Here is a 21,301-nt window from a genome sequence, read left to right on the forward strand (position 1 = left end):
TCCCCTCCCGCGCCGCCTCGCCCGCCCAGCGCCCCCTCGCGGCGGGACGGGGAGCGGCCGCCTCCCTCAGCGCGGTGCTGCCGGCAGCCCGGGTGCTGAAAGGCTCCACCTGCGGGGCAGCGGCTCTTCTCTCGCTCCGGGGCCGGGTGGGTGGCTCAGCGCTCCCCTCGGCCCCGGTCGCGGCCGCCCTCTGGCTGCGGGGGCGATGTCCGTGGGTGCGGCAGCCGCGGCTCCCGCGAGGGCGGGACCCACCCGGCGCGGCCCGGGCAGCGCTGCGCGGCCGGAGAGGGCGCGGGGCGGCTGCTCGGCCCGGAGGTATCGCTGAACGAGACACTGCGAGCGGGCAAGGTGGGTCGCGCCGCGGCTACAGCGTGTCTGTAGTGGAAAGTTAAACCCTGGAGAGCCCTTACTGGGAAGGCAGAAGTAAGTAGGCGAGGCTGAAGTGTAACTTTTGGGAGGCTGCTTAGTTATCTTGAACCCTTGTGCTTCTGGGCGCACCGCTCCATCAGCGTGCTGTGGTGATCCCTGAGGAATCTGCGATGGCTAAATGACACTGACTGCACAGGATCCTTCTCGTAAGCCTCGCTGTGCGCTCCCCGCGCTGTGCCAGACCTCGGGCAGTTAGGAGGCAAAGCCTGCGCTGTAAGAGGTCTTGTGACCTCGATGTCAGAGCTCAGCCCTTGGTCTCTGTGGAGCTGACGGTGTTGTCTTTGGGATTGTTTGGATTTTTTCGTTCACTGTTTTCCCTTTCCTTAGGCCAAACAGTCAATTAGGCTCCCCTGCAGAAAGGCACAAATTACAGTAGTCACAGGATTGCTGTAAACTTTCCTGGTTTCAGCCCAGAGTTGGAGAATAACAAGGAAAACTGAACAGCAATACGTTTTGCAGACTTCTTTTTCTACCTCAAGTACAGGTATTAGAAACTGAGCCCTGCGTTTTAATGCAGCTCGCTGCTGTTGACTCGTTTTTCTCACCTAAAGCTGGTAACCTAAGTGCTGTGGTTACATTTATAAACAGGGGATGCTTAAAACAACAGATGTTTAGGTGTTCTTTACCTTAAAAGAAGAAATTTTCTTATGGGAAGGTAAGTGCCGTGGAAGTCGTAAGTATTACATGGTTTAGGGAGTGTCTTTAAAAACAATGACTGAAAAGCTGGTAAGATGAGAACCTAGTAACATACACTTAAATCTTTACAAACAGTCTGGAGGGCTATCTTCCCCTTCCCTTTCATGGTGAATCTGTCTCTCCACAGGTTTCCAGTTTAACATAGTTACCAAAAAATCTTCAACTCTTTAAAAGTTTAATTCTGACTAAACTGTGTTGTATACCAAATCTTTTATTGTAGTTAAAGGAGGTCGGTGCAGGAAAAAAAAGGCCATGTAGTAGAGGAAAAAAGTGTGAAATACAGGGGTTTTTTTGTAAAGGTGAAAACAGTTATAGTGAAGGATCTAGAGGGAGGGGTAAATAGCAAATTGGGTTAATTAGTAAAGTGATACTGGCAGCAGCAAACAGCCAAACAGGAAACATTTTAGCTGCATTTCTGAAGGCATTATATTATAGACAAGGAAGATAATATTTTATCATTTTATTGCTTGAGCATATCACCCCAACATTATGGGCTTTTTCTGGAATCCACGAAGCACAGTCTTAGTAAGGTATTGACAAAGCAGAATGTGGTGAAGCCAAGTGTTGTGGAAAATCTAGCTTCTTGAGAAAGATCAGGACATAGAACAATGTGATAAAGGGACTAAAAGGAGTTCGGAAATCCTAAGGTCTGTGAGAATGGAAGGATTTTTAATAAATAGGTGAAACAAAGCTGTACATGGAAGTAAAGTAGTATTAGGTCAACTTAGTTCGGAGTTCAGCAGTGAAGGAAAGGAGATTGCAATGAGCTCTTTTGCCGAATAGTCTTACTTTGGAAGCAATATTGAACTTGTGCTGAATTTGTGGGGAAAAAATATCTTTGCTCTTGGTAATTACTCGTATTTTCAGTTTGTCACTGGCAAGCTAGGAATTCAGAGCTAAAAGTTTTTTCCATCTCTAATGTGTCAATTTCAAATTTCATAGCACTGCTTAGCTAATGTATAATAAATATGTACTATTTTGTCCTGTGGATGACAATGATGATCAATCCCCAAATGCACCTGTTGATTTCATCTGAAATGTACTTAACATTGGGTTGATTCAAAACTTTGGAAAACTCTAGGATTGCATATATTGGACAACTGGTTCAAAGCTTGGGTTTTCTTCATGTGTGTGTTTAGTGAGTAGTTTCTTCAAAGGCTTCATTCCCCTTGATTTCCCACTCTTCTGAAGGATTGTAGATAATTGTACTGGGGACAGTGCAGGAATCCACGGGACAAAAAGGGTGTGTTTGTCATAAAGCTGAATGCTGCCTTCTTGTACTGCCAGTTCCTCAGGTGAAGGAGACTGAAAGAAAGACAATCTTTTTGCTTGGTTTTCTTTGTTGGTTGGTTGGTTTTTTTGTTTGTTTTTTCTAAAGGAAAGTCTATCCAGCTTGTTGAACATCTTTCTGTTAAAGAGGAAATGATAGTTTATTCCTGTGCAGCACAAATCTCTCATTTGCCTAGACATGAAACATTGAAACCATGACCTTATATGTATCTTTTTATGTGCCAGAGATTCATAGCCTACTGCAGCTCAGAAGTCAAACTCTCAAGCAATCTGCTTCTGAAATCCTCGATGATCCAAATGATACAACCTTGTCGCTGCAGTAACCGTAATTCAAGTCTCCCCTGTCCGCACATCTACCACAGCAGCTAAAATATAACCCCTGACTAATGTGGCCAGCTTCATGAAGTAGTAGCAGCTTTAACAATTGGAATTTCCATTACTTGTTTCCTTCCACCTTAATATAGTACTGACACTAGAGGCTTTTATTTCATTCACTTAATGTCTGTGCACTCCCGAGCACGCAGTTGTAGCTCTCCCAAAGTCAGTTCACTGTAATACACACAGCATGGTCTCCTAGCACGTGTGAATTGTTTCCGCTGGTGTAACATCTCTGCTGGAGTTGTGGAAGGACAGCTCTGCTCAGGCTCAGAGGCATTTGCTGGAGGTGGTGGCACTCTCCTCTGCCTGGTACCCATCCAGCTTCCTTGCAACTGTTCCCATCAGTCAGCCGGGAATAGCTTGGGGGGCAGGAGGGGATGCCTGGTGAGCTCTGGACAATCCTCTGATTTGATATGTGTAGAGAAAATGTCACCCTGCTCCTGGAATATGTTTTTTGTTTAAATGTCACCCCTTACATCAGTGACCTCATCTGACTTGGTGCTCAGCATAGCTTCTCTTTGAAGAGAGGGAGTTTTAAGCAAGTCATAGATTTTGACATAGCCACAGAATGTAGGGAAGAAGGAACACTGTGAGAAACAAAATAGTATTATCTGAGCAAATAAAAATTATTTTTGAAACAGACTAGCAGGCAGTTATGTAAAGCAACTTAAAACCTAATCTAAACATCACAAGCCTCTGAAAAACAAGGAAATCGCCAGTTATGTATACACAGTTTATTTCAGCCTCTGGTTTCCCAGAAGGTTTTGCTGAGGTTTGTGCTGTTAGCTGTGGTGGCACTATACCTGCTGCACTGATGTCTCACCTTTGAAAACAGGGCGGGGCTGAAATGGCCGTCTGGGTGGATCACCAGCTTTTTTATTTAGAGGCTGATTGTACTGAAAGTCTTTAGGTGAGACCTGTGCTGACTGTCCCTAACAAATGGAGCTGTGACTACAGCATGAGCTTCCTGTAGCATTTTAACTTCATTATTAGGGGCAGAGTTTTCTTCAGGCAGGCAGAGGGGATATAGACACAGGAGGGAAAGGACTTGGGGAGGTCTGGAGAGAGAAAACTGGAGTATTCTTTCTCCAAATTGCACCTGGTAGTGATAGTGCTGACACATGAAAGAGCTGTGGTGCTGATGTGTTGAAGGGGAATGTTGGCTGGGGCGCTGGCATATCCTCTACACTTTCCTTTTAAAAATGCCAAGCTATGCTGAACATTTGTGCGGACACGGATGGAAACCAAAGGAGTAGGAACAAGTGACCTCAGTTTAACATTTCATTCAAATGACAGATCCCCTAATGAGATGCCCACTCTGGTTTCTTAGCACACAACTCAACCTGAAGGATCTCTCAGATCCTTTCAGATGTCCTAACTGATAAGCAAATGGCATGTTATAGATGTGAAAGTAGGATGGAAGCACCTAGTGTTTGATTAAACAGCATCTCTGTTTCTTAATGCTTAGCTCTGTTCAGTTTGTAGTGTGGCTTTATTCTGTTTATTCTGTTCTGGGGTTTGCTCTCCCCTCTCCCCCCCCCCCCCCCTTCCTTTTTTTTTACACAAATGACTGAAGATTTAGGTATGGGAAGGTAACACGCACAGAATTCACAGCCCATAAAACTGTAACCTTCCTTCTAATACTTATTTATGGGATACTGTCTTTAGTAATGAGGCAATGACTTGTTAGGTTTATCTTCCTCCTGGTTTTATTTTGTTCTCCTGAACCCTTGAAATGGAGCCAAGAAAGAGCACTAAAAACAGCAGCGAATTCCTAGGAAAAGTAAAAGGAATAGTACAATGAGAATATACCTTCAAACCTCTGTGTGTGCATCTGGCTTTCAAAAAAATAAATTCAGTACTAGATAAACTGGCAGGTCAGGAAACTCTGCCATTTTAAATCCAACAAGTCAGTTTTGTCTTCTCAAAAGTCATCATCCAAGCATCAATGGTTCTGGACTCAGAGAGGACAGATTATAAATACTCTTAATGTAAATGTACCTTTGAGGTATTTGTGAGACATCAAAACCCTACTTTCTTCTCAAGCTGTGCCTTGCTATTTGCTTTAGTTTTGGTTGAGGCCAGTTCTACTGGCTTAGTGTAACTTTTATTTACATCTGTGTGAATTGCTGTGGTTTAATGTGGACCTCTGGCTAAAAGATAGGGTTATATGGTTTAGTCTAGTGCCTATGCAGAGATTAATTATTCCCTTGTAGAAATGGCTTTTCTGGCACTGCGAATGCTAGACAGAAACTTTTATTGCTTCATGGCTTTGAGAAATTATCGACCATCTCCTTAGATAAAGACTGAGTTCTCGGTAGTGTTTGCTCTGTGCTGTTTTGTCATCAGATATTTATCATGTTTTAAGGTAGGTGTATTGGCAGGGTGACCCATTATCAATGTTCAAGCTGAGCTGCCTCACTCTAGTGCGTTGTGTGTGTTTGCTTGTCTTTTTGATTATCAAAGTAGAACCCATTCTTTTTTCCCCTCTTTTTTAATATAATGGCAATTTCTTTCTAACCCGAAGATAAAGGAGGATAAATGCTGTGAAGAGACAGGAGAGGGGTTCTGCAGGTCCTGCACAAATTAATGACTTGAAAGGGGTGAGCATTATTTAATGTTTGTAGCTTTACCCTGAGAGCAGAAACTTTTGGTTTGTGTCTATAGTTCTGCCAACAGCTTCTTTCCTCCCTCATGCCCTCTGTATTTTATCACTTTCCAATCTAAGGCACAAATGGTATCCAGCATTACTGAACAAGGGTTATAATTTTAGGGAACACCTAAGAACTGGAATGTAAACTATGAAAAAAATCAATGAATTAATTAAGGAAGCAGTTAGCTAACTATTTGTATTCTTAGCCTTTCATTTAAGTGTCACACCTTTAGAAGACTTGTACTGAAATGACTAAACAGGTATGTAGCAAAACCAGGCTCTTGTCACAGAAATTAAATGCTGATTAGAAGTATCCCGTGATACATCTTTCTGCATTCAGAAAGAATAAATGTTAATTTTTCCTAGAGAAAGCAAGGGCTGTGGAACCAAGAGCCAAACATGAAATTTTGAAAATTTTTTTTTTGGTGATGCTAAATGCATGTAGTGTATACATTGTTCAGTTTAACAAACCATTGCAAAAGAAGGTAAACACTTTCTTGGTGCCTTTCCTGCTACATATGGAAAGATCTATGTAAGAAGGAACTTGTTTTATATGTCACAGTGCAAGAAACTTAGGTGCTGAAGCAGAATTTAAAAATGGCTTTGTAGCTGTTAACAGGTTAGTGAAGAGACTTGGGTGTTTGGGATTTTAGCATGGGATTTTGTTTGCTTGTTTTATTAAAATGTGCGGTTTGTCCGTAAAGTAACTGAGCAGCATGAGGGGCTTGAGGAGCCTAGAAAGATCTGTCCCCTTCCCTGGGGACTATATTAGACCTCTGAGTCATGAAGTCTTTGCATAGTAGGTGTCTGGTTACAAACCTTTTATGGGCCTTACTCAGCTGGGATATCAGCATCTGCATTATAGCTCCCATCTATTCTTAGGTGGTATCAGAGCACGACTGAACAGGCAAGGCAGAGAGAGAATTGCTTTCGTTATGTAAAACCCTTCCCTGTTCTCATTCTGTTTTTTCACTTTTTCTGTCTGCCCCATCCTTCTGTCCTGCAGTGCCCTGTTGCTGCCAGTGAAAGCGGTACAAAATGGCTTACAGCGTGACTCTGAATGGACCTGGACCGTGGGGCTTCCGACTGCAAGGGGGCAAGGACTTCAACATGCCCTTGACCATCTCCAGAGTAAGTGTGCAAAAAAAACTCGTTGAGCTTGTTTGGGTTGGAAAATAGCAGTGGTATGTACACTTTGACCTGGCCTAGCAGAATTGAGGATCTTTGCACCTAGGTGTGAATGAAGACAATATAATGTGAACTTGAAATGTACCAGTTTGAAGTACAACCTGGCATTGATAAAGCCTCAGGAAGACAGTTCTGGTTAGTATGTTTTTATGAATGATGATAGTGTCTCTTCAAAGTAAGCTTCCAGTTCTGTTTTGTACCTTGTTGTCTCTTTTTCTGCTGATAGGTGCCTCACTGGTGCTGTTTGGGGGAAGGGAGTAGAACAACTCTGAGTGGGAATACAGAATTATATTTCTAGAAAATAAACATGTAACTGCTTGTAAATATGCAAAGTCAGGTGTCAAAACTGAACAAAGAAAGGGATGTGTCCCCTCTTGTGCTGGGGTAAATAAATGGATAAAAATTAGACATGTCAAGCAGAAGACCCAATAGTACATAAAATACTGTGTTAAATTATGCAGAAGCCTTCCATTTGCAGCTGGCAAACAGCATGTGATTTAATAATTAATTACCTGGTGTAGCTGTCAATTACAGCCATATACTTCCTAGATGCCTTTTTTTTATCTTCCCCTTGAAGTGTTATTTTAAGGTGTTGCAGTACAGTACTCCTATTATCTGAATTAGCTCAGTTATTTAAATATTTTTTAACATTGTATGGTTTCAGGAAATTTGTGTTTCCCTTACCTACTTCTCTGTTATAAGATAGTTCTGTGTAATTTCTGGTAGCTCCCTTCTCTTTTTTTCTTGTTTCTGACATTTCCAAATCTGCTCCAGAATGTTCAGATCTTTCTAAAGAGGTCTTGGTTCCTCTACAAATCACCTGCAGAGGACTTACTTTGCAGTACAGTGACAAGAGAGGTTACTTACATAACAGTGTGTAAGAGAAATACCAGAATGATTTAATCAGACAAACAAATAGAATGCAAACGAATGGTCTGCTCCACTGCAAAAATTAAAAAAAAAAAAAAAAGCCACCTACACTACTTTTAAAACTATGTTGTTTTTTTTGGTAGTGAAAAAATAGTCTGTTAAGTTGTGGGTACAAAATTTATATCTCTGCAACAAATGTGATTCAAAGTCAGTTGGTGAGCTGCTGAAGTCTTAGCTATGCTATTTCATATTCATCCTGTGAAACTGTATCATCTGATCTCCCTTGTTCTTATGTACATTATTCCTTTCTTGGAAGACAGAGCCACATTTACCTTAATACTAAGGCCTATGATGATGAGATGTACTTTTCATAACTCCTGTTGTAGAAGCAGCATAGTAATTGCAAACAAGGCTGTTCTGGCAATATTGTTTAAAGCAAACAAGTAAAAGACAACCTAATATACCCCCTGCCCACAAAAATAAACTCTCTTCGTAAACTCAGATTAATCTTGCTCCTGTAAATAGTGTTGGTATTTCTTTTCTCATCCCACCCAAGCTAAGTACAGAGAGGTGCCATTATATTTTTGTAGGCATTTTCATGACACTTTGCAGCCTGCACTGTATGGTGTTGATTATTTTCTTCTAAGTCATTCAGTCATACCTAGAGTCTGTCAGTCATGGGCCAGTGCTGTGGCACTTGCACTGTATATGAGACAATCAGTAATGAAAAGCCAGTTGTTTCCCAAAGAGCTCATTGTCTCAGATTGTAATCTCTGAAAGTGTAAGCACTGTGCCCAAAGGCTGCATGATTCTCATAGGGCTTTGGAGAGCATAGAAGGAGCAGAAGCGAAACTGCAGTGGCTGAATTCCCAGAGGTGTGGAGGAATTAGCTCTTTACACAGCTGACTGCATTTTCAGCCCTAGCAGTGTCAGAAAGCCCTGTTAAATGTTTTGAACTCCTTCCCAGCAAGGCCCAGTTTTTAGCTGGGACTACTGCTTTGGCATGGGATTGGATTTTAGAGCCTGCCTTATGAGGGTAGAAGCAGACATACAGGAATTAACATAATGTCTTTCAGAGGGAGCTGGGATAGTTATGCCTGATGGTTGTGATGTTTTTAATTGGAACATAGTTTAATACATGACTTTTGATTATAATCTGTTTTTTTTCTTTCGCATCTATCACATAAATATATTTCTAAACAGATCAGATATTCCTGTTAATCAGAAATTTGCAGTCATAAGTGAGCTGACCTATGAATTCAGCCATAACTGCAGTCTTAGTGTGGTGGGAAAAGGGAAGCTGTATTTACATTTTTAAGATAGTCCTGGTGGGGAGGAGGGGAGAGAAGATAACTGTGAAGAAGATCTCTCTCTTGGAAAGGGCACACAGCTCTGAATGTTGCTAGCAGATGCTGTACACCTATTTATGGACTGGTTTTGATCCACAGCTGCCCTGAGATGAGATTAGACTTTCTATGTGCAAGATGAGTCCTAAACCCCAAATACTTCAACTTAAAGAGTATTATAATTGCTTTTAATACCAGATGTGCCGTGGCCCTTTTGGCTACATATGCACAATGTCCCTCTAAGCCTGCAGTCAGGGTTTGCATGCAGACATTTTCATTGTGCTCTGACTGCCCCCAATTAATTAGACTGTTTGTGGGTGGGCCACAGAGAACAGAAAGATTCCTCCTTTTTCATGAGGGCTCTGTGCTCTTCTGTCATGATGGAAGAGAGTTGCCTCTAAGCTCCTGAGAAAAATGATGGAAAGAATCTAACACACCAAGGTTGTTCATCCCATCTACAGTATTAGACCAATATGTTTCCAAGGACCCTTCTGAAAGAGGACACCAGTATTGTGCCATTATGAAGTTAGTCCACACATAGACATGAAGTGGGGACCTCTTGACCTGCACTCTGTCAGCTGGCCCTATACAATTCCCACCCATCTTGCACTTTACCTGGAGAGTGGGGGAGAAATCCTGAAGGTCTTTGAAACCTGCTGACAAAAGGACAATTCAGGACTGTGGGATTGCTAATGCTTCTGTTCAGGAAAAATGCTTTTAACACAGTGGACTAGGAAAGGAATTGCCCAGAGCTGTTTGGCACAACAAATCTTCAAAATGGTGTCTGGGACATTGTATTTTTTTCCATTTAGGTAGGCCCAGGTAATCAGCTCACTGCTGAGCAGTCAACAGCATAATGCACAGGAGTCACAGTCAGTCAGCTGGGTGACAGGTGAAGATGTGTTCCCCTGAAATGGATTGTTCTACTTATCTGTTCTTTATCTAAAAATAAATGCCTGACTAACATAGGGGGTGGGAAGAAGAAAAGAGGAAACAAAAACAAGTAGGGAAGAGTTAAGGTCACTCTGCAGCTTTCACACTCCTTTAACAATAGCATTGGGAAATCATCTGTAAAGTATTTTTCCAGTTCCCACCCTGTGGACAATCCTACCCACTAGAAAAATTCTGTCATGAGTTGTCAAATTCTGTCATGAGATGTCATGAGCAGGTAGCAGAGGTAGGAAAACAGTATTGACAGACTTAGTAAAGCTGAACATCTGTCAGCCCTGCTGAAATGAATGAGGCTTGCAGGTCGTTGGCAGTGCTAAACGCTGTCACCAGTGGCGTGATCATATACGTAAATCTGCTCTTTCCAAATTGACATGGGCAGCAAAGCTGTTCATTTCCTCCTCCTGCTTGAACTGTCTGGAAGCAAGCAGAATTCATTAATTTTATAAACCTAATCCTCTGTAAGAAGGCTTTTGGACATAGTTAATTATCTAAGTGCTCAGTTGCCGTGTTACCTAAGATGGTACAATTGTGCATGGTTGGATGCAATAACCATGTTCTGAACATCTTCATATGTTTTTGAATCTTTGTTTCTGAACACTAAACTGTTCTAGTGAGACAGGCTGGCTTGCAGGTGATGCAATGACCTGAAAGGTATGAAGGAGCTATCATCATCTAGGTAGTGGAAATGGAAATATTACCTAAATCACTGTGGTAACTCACAACTGGTATGTTCACTCTGCAGTTATCCATACGGTTTTGTATTTCCTGATAGAGAGGTTTTCAGCTGCTTGGGTTCCAAATCAAAAGGGAGCCTGAAACAGGAGATAGTGTTTAAACAAAACAAAAACATTAAAGAACTACTTTTCTTTATTTGATTAAGTGATGAAAAGGTTGAAATCTGGTAATGATGTAAGTGCAGGGAGGGAAAACAGCAAACACTGCTATAAAAAGAATTTAATTAGCTGATCTGTATACTTACTCTGCTACAAGCAGCCTGAAACAGCTTTTTGAGTCTGGGGGAAAACCCTGGTCTAGCATTTTGCTGTTTCTGCAGGAGCAGGAAGGTTTTTTCTCACAGTTGTTAGGATCTCTGCTTTTATCAGCATCTCTTCCTGATTGCTTCCTGTCCCTCCTCCACTCCCTAGCATACATATGCCAACCTCTAGCTGTCACTGCCTTTGCTTTAGAGGAGCCATGTGAGAGTATTCATTTCCTGTGGGCTATTGAGTATCAGTGCCTTACAACAGACCACTGAGAAGGGAAGGCAGTCCGTCTTCACCTTTTTTCTTCTGTTCACGAATGCAGGGGAACCTCAGACGATCTGGGTCAGGCTCTGTGCATTCTGCAGCTGTCCTTTGAATGGCTGTGTGGGGCTGTACAGAAATCATAATCAGAAAAATGCAGTTTACCTGTATTGAACTGAATCAATTCAGCGAATTTTCTTGAAATTCAGCAAATTCTCTTGAAGTGCTGATCCCACATCATCTGTTAAGCATCCACCTTTGGTGAATCAGACTGCTGAGTAGCTGTCCTACAGCTGCAACTGCAGCTTTGAGAGGGTTTTTAAGTCTCCAAATAAGAAGTCCTTCACAATATCAAAAGCTATAGATTAGTATTTATAATAGTTGATATTCTACTAAACTAACATATAAATCTGGTGTCCTCTAGAAGTCTAGGAGTCTTCCTCTTCAACTCTTACTCCGTAGAGATGTTTCCTTTTTCCTTTAAAGCTCAACTTCTCAGAAGGGAGTGAGCCATTTAGTATAGTGACTGTCTTATGCCTAGACAAACAGTAGTAATTTCTTATGCCTGAGCAGTTTCACATTCCTCCAGTCTTCTTACAATTTAACTCAAAATAGTTCCTTGTGAGAGGAGAATTAAATACTTGCAGGCCAGCTTTTCAGAACACTCTGAAACTTCACTATCTATTTTTTTGATAAAACAACTATTCTGTGGACATCAGCATTTCTTTGTGCTTTCTTTGGTTACTTCTTGAGTAACAGTCACCTCCTCTGAAGTTACAGCATTCTAAATTTTATTACCTGCAATTATTTGTTGTATATGCAAATCCATCAGTGTCATAGGAGAGTGCTACTTATTTGAGGTGGTATGTTTGCTTTCAAACTAATTTGCGAGCCACTTCTGGTATGTTTACAGCTACATTGGAAATGATTGTGTTTCTGTGAGCCTGAGCCCTACAGGTAACTCCTCAGCTTCCTGATTTGGTATTGTTTATTTGAGATGTTCCAGTAGACAGCATCTGTACTATAAATGGCAGCTCAGTGTACAGGGCATCTGTATGATAAGGTTGCATGTCTCATCAAACACAAGTGTCATGTCTATGTCAGACAAGGAGAGGGGGAGAAAATTCTGTAGTTGCATTCCATTTAAATAATACTTGTTGGACCAGAGAAATGGGTTCTGGCACCTGCAGATCAAAAAATCTCAGGATACTGGGAAGGCAGTTCAAGTCCCTGCTCTAAATAAAACAGGACAGAGTTTTAAATATGGCTGTGCAGGTGCTCTAAGAGGTAAGGCATTAATTATTCTGAGGTAGGCAACATTTCCTGTCTTGATCAAAAATACTGTATCAGGTCTGAGGAGTAGTCCCAGTGGATGTTTCACCAGAGCCCTTCTGTGTAGACAGTCATGATAGAAGTAAGAAGCTTTTGTTTTCTTTCCTTGCAGAAAATATTCTGAAAACTCCATGAAGTTTGTTGTTGTAACTTTAAACTCAAGGGGCTTTTGTTGAACAGTGCTTTTCTTACCATTTTTATTTAAACTGTAGCATGATAACATAATGTGATTTGAATGCATGTATTGTACTTGGCAAAATAACTTTCAGGAAGAACATGTAGCTAGCTGCAGCTCTCGGTCAAATGATTTCTCCTTTAAATCAGGTATGTACTTGAAACATAAAGGCAGCCCCTCTTACCTGTTTGTGTGATTAAAGTAATCACTAAATACTAAGCCCACTGCTGAAGGTCAGGGGTATATAAGGAGTATATGTGCTCTGCACAGATACTGTGTGCAGAGAAATCACCGATTTAAAGCTGTGTTCTTCAATTCTATCTGTTCTGAATTTCAGGAGAAACATAACACCCTGTTAGAATATAGGCCAGATAAATGTGAGTAATGGCCTGTAATAGCTGAAGTTCTGGTTTAAATGGTGTTACATCATCAAACCCGCTGCTCTGATTGTTCTGACACAAAATATATAACCCATGGACTTGAAGCCCTTTCTTTATTTCACCTCCTAAGTGCTTTTTAATTTGGAGTGTGATTGTAGCTGAATCATCAATACTTCTGTGGCATTATCTGTGAAAAGAGCTCAGTGCGTGAAATAACTGGGCTGAATAACATCCGTGCAATTGCCAGCTCAGTTATAAAGTGACTTTGCAGCTTTCTTTCCTGTGAAAGAAAGGGAAATGCAACTCTTCCCTTGAACAGGAGGTATATAGTGTTGGCTGTGAGAAGCTTCGTGAAAAAACTCAAGACTGGTGAAAAACTGAGTTCACAAGTGGAAGTAACAGTAGCTCCTGTGGTGTTATCAGGGAGGGAGGAAAGGATTTCTTAACCTAAGGAAACAGATCCACAACTCAAATGAGTTCTATTCCTTTTTTTGCTTGTTTAAGCATTTAACAATGTGCCCTGGCAACTGGATAATGTGGTCTGACACATTGTTCAGTCTTTGACTTAGAGTTTACTTATATGAGAATATAATTGATGTAGTATTTCAGGAAGTCCTCAGATTTACATAATTATTATTAAAGTTAATAATTTTGCAGATCCTTTAGAATGAGTAAACATCAGGAGGTAACCATTAAATTATGATTTTAAAGCTGCTGAACTGTTAGTGTTTTATAATTAAAATGCCCAGTAGGATTTTTTTTCAGGTAAAACTTATTAGTGTCTGATGTCTGAACTCTGTAAATGACTGTCTTAATAACACAGCAGATATCTCTGTCATTATCTCCATTCTGAATACATTATTGCAAAATGTTCTCCAGCCAGTGAAACACAAAGAGAAATTAGCTCTACAAATATGCTATCATTAACTTTCTATACTAGCAACAGCAGTTCCCATCTTGTTGTCTAATTAGTAGCATAAAGTGTATGCTATTCTCTATCAAAAATGGGGATATTTAAAAACCAAATAACACCAACCTTGAGTAGCAATGTGGAAGTATGAAAATGGTGTACAAAATGTAATAGTCTTCATTATAATCTAGCTTTCACAGTGGCATGGAGCTAGCTGAGAAGACAATCTCATGTAGCCAGTTTGTGTGTAATCAGAAGTTTCTGCACATGGGTACCTGAGGTGCCACCATTTTAATGCATAATATAGCATTAAGTAGTGTCCAGTGTAATATGAGATAATACTCTCTACTGAGTTTTGTTGCAAGATTAGCCAAATGATCAATGTGCAGGTAAATTATTGGTCTCCATTGAAAGATCTTGAGAAGGGGTGAGGAAGGAGGGAAATTCCTGCTGAACATGGTAAAAATCAATTGCAACTGCAAGTTTTGAGGAAATAAATGAATTTAAAACATTGTCTTATAATACCAGCAGTAGTGTGCTAGTAGAAATGAATAATGCTAATTGAAAAAGAATGATTTCTATGTACAGCATGTTAAAGGGCTGTTTCTTCCATACTAGTGTAATTAAAGCCTTAATAAAAAGGTTACCTGAGAACAAAATACCATAATAAGCTTTTTGTTACAATTGTCTAAATTCCTAAATACTAATTTGATAAAATCATGATATGATATTTAATAAATTGAATTCATAAAGAATTTCATTTTTACTGGTACAGAGTGAGGACAAGGATCTCAATAAATGTGCTGTTCAGGTACATTGTGTTGCCCTGTAATTCACATTACATAGTTAAAAGCAAACAGATATCACCTGCCAAAATGTGTTGCATAGATGATGATTTAAAAAAAAAGTATATTATTTAGCTACTATCATAAGCTCAGGTACTAAAAGAAATAGAAGCTTGATCATATGAAGCTGGCCCTGAAGCTTAGGTCAGCCTTACTGTTGGGTGTCCTTTGGGAACAGTTCTAAATCTTCCATTTTTCAGATCCGTGAAGAGTATAGTATTTCCCCCAAATGTAAAGCTATTTTTGTGTTGTTTTAAGAGATTTTCAGGAGAAAGAGCACACAATAAATAGAGAGAAGAAAGTACCTGGAAATTAGGTACCGTGAAAAAATTCATTTTCAGCTTACAAATGGCTCCAGATAATATCTTGAATGGGCTTCATACAAGGCGACTCCTCTCTTTGGTAGTGGTGGTTAGTTGCCATTTTCCCAAAAAGTCAATGAGATCTTGCTCTTCTTTTAGGAAGACTAAATGGGCCAAATGTCTTAAAGGCATGTAAATCCCCCGATGAGGGTAGAGTTACTTTCTGCACCTCCCACGTGCGTAGCTGGTGTTGTGATCATTTATGCCACAGGTGTTCAGTGCCTGGACATGGTGCATAAATAGGTTTTAACCTTTCTCCAAAATCCTTCCAAATACACTTGATTTGTAGCAATGGCAGCTGAGGATTAGGAGGAAAACAGCCTTTCACATGCTCTCACTATATTCCCACCTTTCCCTTGCTCAGAGTCCAAATTCCAGCCTCTGGGCTGTTTTGGCCCTGTGCCTCTCTTGCTCAGCCATACCTAATACAGACATAAACCCTTATTCTTATTAAACGTAACGGGCTTAAGGGCACATGCTTACTTTTAACAATTTATGGGTTCTCAGTTTAAAGCCAGCATCAGTGATAATTAGTCTTTGTGGCATGAATAAAAATACTTGCAATGCATTGTAGTACTTATTACACCCTATGGTTAGGGTGCCATGCACACTCTTGAGAAGCCTCTGTGGGTCTCTCATGCTATATTTAAAGCATCCAGTAACTTAGGAAGCTATTTTGAATTGGAACCAATGCTACGTTTACCTCAAGCTTCTGGAATGGGACATCTTATCCAAAACTCCAAAAATACTACATGTAACCCCAGATTCTGGTACATAGTGCCAAATCAGAATGCCCTTGTATTAGGGTGAATTTGGGCTGTCTTTCCTTGATCCTGGGGGTCACTGGGACCATGCTGTTCTATTTGAGAATGTCAGCATTCTCTCCTTACCTAATCATAGCTGGTTCAAAAATGGCTAAGGGCAGTTGCTACTATGGCAGGTGTTAAAAAAAGGAATAGTGGAAGCAAAAGGGTCTTTTTAATCAGCATTGGCTAAGGTTAAGTATTGTAAGAAATAAATGGATAGTATTTCGGCTAATTTTTTTTTTTTTTTACAAGAGTTGTAAAATACAAGTACCCTCCTAACCTACTCTCAAAATTCCTTTACTGTCTAAAAGATTCTTATCTCACTGTTTTGCTTAAATTATCTAACAAATTATTCAAGATGAAATCCTTCTGTCAACTGTATGGGGTGGGGTGGATGAGGATCTCTGTATTACGTGTGTGCTTTGTTTTCTTTATGACAAGAAGGGGTCAGCAATCTGTAAGCATCATCAATTGTGTGGACAGCAACAAACCACATCTGCCTGAACCATAGTCTCTTCTCTGTTTAATTGACTGCTTGGTACTGCTGCTTTTCAGGGCAACACTTCTGAAATTGAGGCATGTGCTGGTTTGCCATATAGTTCTCAGTAGTTCTGGATGAATGCACAGAGTTATGGGTATCAGACTGTTGGAACCTGATGGAAAGGGTGAACAGCTTATTGAGGCTGTTCAGAATTGTTTGGCTGTTTGACCCCTGAGGAATAGCAAAGTTTTCCTCTCTTTTGAGGGAGGCTTTATGCCACCCTTGAGAACTGTGTGCCTCAGCTGTAGCAGCCGGCTGCAAGGACAAGTACCAATGGCTCTTGGCATTCATCCTCACTCCAGGTGAGATTGTTCTCTGCTGTCTCCTCCTTCCATATGCCTGAAATGCTTATGTGGCCTCCTTCCCCTGCCTCCTTTCCTTTCTTTATTCCTACGTTCTGCCTCACCAGAATGTGCTATCCTCTCTTTGCTCCCAGCTTTTGATGCTGTTCAGATTAAGTGCAGTTAGAGTGGAGGAGCAAAGAGATGAAGACTATATTTGGAAAATGAAAGTTTAAGACCCTCCAAAAGGTGTTATAATGTCCTACAGATCCATGAAGGGAAAGAGAAAGAATGTGCAGGAAGGAGCTGGCTAAATACAGTACCTCATGGAAGTTCATGCCTGCTCTGTGTGAAGCTGGGGGCTTTCCTGTTTCTCTGATTACACGTGTTGCTGTATTAAATAAGCCTTCTCTAGCCTCTGTTGAGGGACCCAAGCTGCAATTAATACCAATATAACTTCTGTGTTGACAATAGAGTATATCTCCATTGAGAATTCCTTGAAGAGACTTTCCTCCTTTTACAACCACACATCCTATGGTCCACAAAAGGATAGATTTGTCCTGCTCAGCAGCAATTCCCTTCTCCTACATATCTGTGCTTAAGTTTCTGCAGTGCAGTGGTTCCTCACTCTGCAAAATGTCATCTTAGATTGTAATCTCCAACTTTTTCTCTGAAGAATATATGTTGAGCATAGATAATAAAACACATTATTCTTCTTTAAAAATATATATAAAAAATACAAGCACATAGCGATTGAGAGCATTTCCATGAATTCCCCATGCCAAAACATGGGGATTAAGTGGTGATGAAGGGAAACAAAAGGGAATTTACTTCTTGAAGGTCTAGATAATTTGTGAATTAATTCAGTTTTAATTTCATATCAGTTTTGTCTAGACCAAATTCTTTCCTAGGAAGAATGAGAAGTCTCAAGATTGATCATTTACATGAACAGGGTTACTCTCTGGAAGAATATGAAGTGGTTTTGTTTTTTTTCCAGTGTATGTGACTTGTCATGGAGGTTATCCCAGCTTATGGGAACATTCCTGGCCAAAAAAATAGCGATCATCCCTTCCAAAATATTGAACACATATTTGCAGTGTGATTGACAAGATGAGGAGGTGGTATATAATTTCTTTGCATGTCAAAGGACTGGCAGTGTATGAAACCAAAACTAGAACTTAGCTGCTTTATTTATCCCTTGAACAGATGCAGTACCAGCAGCTGCAGTAAGATCTTTTATACATTCCACCCACGATTCCCTGGAGTTCATGTGTCCTAAAGACAACCTGGAAAGGAGGCAGGACACTCTCTTGTACAGTATTATATTTTATAAGTACAGTGTGAGATGCTGATCCTTCTCTTAGGGAAAGAATTCCAAGCTGGATCTGAGTTTCATGCCTTTTGATGATATGGGTAGATGTCTTTATCTCTTGCCACTCTTGAGTATTTAGCTCAAATACTTAATTTGGTCTCTACATTTTGTTTTATTAAAACTCTGTATAGACTAGAAAGCAGAATGAAGAAGTAGTTTTATTATAATTTAACACTTATTTGTCTTATTAACTGGAGATTTAATTAGTTTTATCTGAGGGAAGCATCCCTAAAAGGACTGGTAAACAATATTACTTCTTTTGTCTCCATTAAGTCTTGATCCTCCTCCAATGGTTTTGCAGAGATTGGATTGGGTTCCAGTATTAAATGCATCTTCATGCTTAGGAGGCCCGGGAAAAGCTCTCACCATGCAGTTGATTGTTAAGCCTCTTTGGTCAACGTGTAAATAAAGGGCTTAGGTAGGAATAAACTTTCCTTGTTGGAGTTTAATTTTAGAACATCCACAGTGAATGTTCTGGCCTGGATGCCGCAAGTCTTTAGTTTCAGTCTTCCCATAAAGCATCTCGGCTGCTGTCTGAGTAGAGACTATTTGTGCCAGACATCCACACCAGTGTGCTACTGCTCTTGGATACACTAACACTGTAAAGAGAGATGTTTAGAAAATACTCTCTAAAATATTATCTTTTTCCACTGCAGACAACCCAATTTTTCAATAGCAAAATAGGGTTCTGGAACTATTGAGAAAAGCCCCCAAACTGCCAACGTTTTTTGGAAAATAAATGGTACATGCCATCTTTTGAAGCTGTTTGTATCTTCTCACCATTTCAGCAATGACAATAATGGGATACTCAGTAAAAATTCATTTTCTCAGCCTGTCACGAGAGAAGCTTTTTGCCGGCTAAATTCTAACACCTTAAAAGAGATTATGGTGACCCTCTTTAAGAGTGAAGTTGAAACATCTAATTGTTTCTTAGTATTTATTTGAATATTTTCATATATTTATTGAGTAGTCATAATAATTAAAATCTCCAAATCCCTAGGTTTATCTGTTAACAACAACAGCAACAAAATCAAATAAAAGCATGTTTTTATAGAAAGATATCAAATCCTGAGAACAGATGAAAAAGGCAGTGATTTGCAATGTCCTTAGTACATTTTTAGTTGAGCTCATTTTTGGTTGGAACACAGGAGGTTTTCTCCCTGTTTTTCCTAGTGGGATGCAAATGGCCTAAAGAAAAACCTCTCCCTTTTTTTTTTTTTTTTTTTTGTTTAATACCTGTGATGGACAGATATTCCTGATTACACATATATATAAAACAATATATATATCTTTTCTCTATCATTTGTCACACCATTACTTACTTTTTGCCCAGTTTATCTTGCTTTGATACCAGAATAAGTAAAATCCTGGCTGTTTCGATGCTATCTTTTTACTTCTTGTGCAGCTTCCTTCCAAGGACAAATAGCCATTGGTTGGCTCTGCCTCTTGACACTTTCCTCCTTTCCTCTGGTGACTTGTATCACTTTGTAGTGCGAGTAGGTTGCGCTGTGATAGTCCTCAATTCAATTAGATAATGTAATGGAGAGAGTATAATGTGGCCTCGTGTTCAAGGAGAGCTGCCTAGAAGTTGCACTTAAAAATTGATAATATGAATTTTAACATCCTCTTAACTTTGAAATACATCTTTTGCTTTCTGTGATCCTCGATATTGTCTTGAATTGTTGTTTTCCTTTCCGTTCTTAACCTCTGACACCTCCATAATCTGTTTTCTATGGTCTATTTTCATTGCAAAGACCAGTGAGAGCGACTAGGACAGGACTTTATTTTTTCGATTAAAATATACATTGTCCATTTTGTGAGATGAGAAGACCATGTTACATGATACCCTTTCTGTTAGCTTCACTCCTACCCACTGTTCTCCATAGTCTCAGCATATATATAATGGTTTATATCCTCTAAGTGGAAACCAAAGGAACTACAAAACTGAACAAACTGTGCAAATACTAGGAATGTAAGCATATATCCCAAGATAGTGAGGTTGTTAGCAACCATTGTATGTACTAATGGATATCTAAGCTGCATGTGGAAATGACTGGTAATTTTTGCTATCACCATCTCTCACTATCAAAGCATTGGGCAATATTCTGCTAGGACTGGGATGGTATTTTGAGTTTTAAGTTTGGATTAAATAATGTCAAGAGAAATGCCAGTGTGACAGAAGAGAGAGCACTGTAAGCCTACATACTGGCATGGGACCATAAGGAAGAAGTTTGAAATCTTGCCTGGCAATTGTCCTTCTATAACAGTCCTTTTATACTAGTGAACACAAGATTAATCTATTGTAATTTAAACAAGGAAGTTGGAGAATAAATAGTCCTGCTTCCACTTCAGTGCTTGCTCACAATGTTTACACTGATGTTTAGAACAGATCTGATTCATTTTGTGTTGCTCTGTATGTTATTTTAAATACATTGTGGTGCTGGTAGTTGGCAGGCATGTTCCCCCAGAGGGCTAAAAAAACCTCACAGCCAACTAAAAAAACCCCAAAAAGTAAGTTGTCAATAGAGTGAGAAATTATTGGACCTTTAAAGAACCAAAGCTATTCAACTCATAAAAGTTTTGGTAGAATATAATTAAAGAATTCTTCTGGATTTGTATACTTGAGACTGAACAGTAAGTTGCTGTGGCATGCCCAATTCCCAATGTCAAATCTCCTCTTCCCCCTCTCTCCTAGTTTTATCAAAGTATGAAAGTCTTAGGACTTAGTGAGATGCTATTGTTGGCAAGCCTTTGATGGACACTCCTGGAATTTCATTGCAGGAGCCATGAGTTCTGTTTTATCTGAAATCTCACTGGCTCTTGATGACAGACAAACTCTGTTTTTAGTGTTGCACTGAAGGTCAGGCAAATGACTGGTTTCCAAATAGAGTAACTGAAGATACTGGAACAGATTTATTCCTGGTATAATTCCACTAGTTCTATGAAGTTACAGGGGAATATACTTGTCAAGAGAGCCTTATGAGTTGAAGGATAATACTGCTGTTCTCAATCACTTGTATATAAAAAGAGCTCGGAAAACATCCTATTTAACATAATGTTAAAATTATTTTGTAAGAGAAATTCTACACTCACTAAGATAAGGGTAATATTTTTAGCTGGAATAAACTAATATAACTCCATTAAGGAGGCTGACCACTATAGAATGTAATTTTCTTCTAATATCTGGGAATCTGGCTCTGGCTTTTTTAATTATGGGTGATGTTGAGGTTTTCTGGCTGTGTAAATATTTTA

At 39.9% G+C, this 21,301-nt stretch overlaps 1 protein-coding gene across 13 annotated transcripts in view; it reads left to right on the plus strand.

The window, feature by feature from the left end:
- The first annotated feature begins 244 nt into the window (after window positions 1-244).
- LDB3 (LIM domain binding 3) overlaps window positions 245-21,301 on the plus strand; it is a 116,280-nt gene continuing 95,223 nt past the window's right edge. For 11 of the 13 annotated variants that reach the window (XM_069019139.1, XM_069019143.1, XM_069019144.1 and 8 more), the window contains exons 1-2: window positions 6,283-6,353; window positions 6,453-6,577. In XM_069019139.1, coding sequence (XP_068875240.1) covers window positions 6,485-6,577 — 93 coding nt within the window. In that variant the 5' untranslated portion in view covers window positions 6,283-6,353; window positions 6,453-6,484. The other 2 variants (XM_069019142.1, XM_069019140.1) reach the window with 2 other exon arrangements.

The sequence above is a fragment of the Aphelocoma coerulescens genome, chromosome 6, assembly GCF_041296385.1.
Source record: "Aphelocoma coerulescens isolate FSJ_1873_10779 chromosome 6, UR_Acoe_1.0, whole genome shotgun sequence".
Taxonomy (NCBI): Eukaryota; Metazoa; Chordata; class Aves; order Passeriformes; family Corvidae; genus Aphelocoma; species Aphelocoma coerulescens.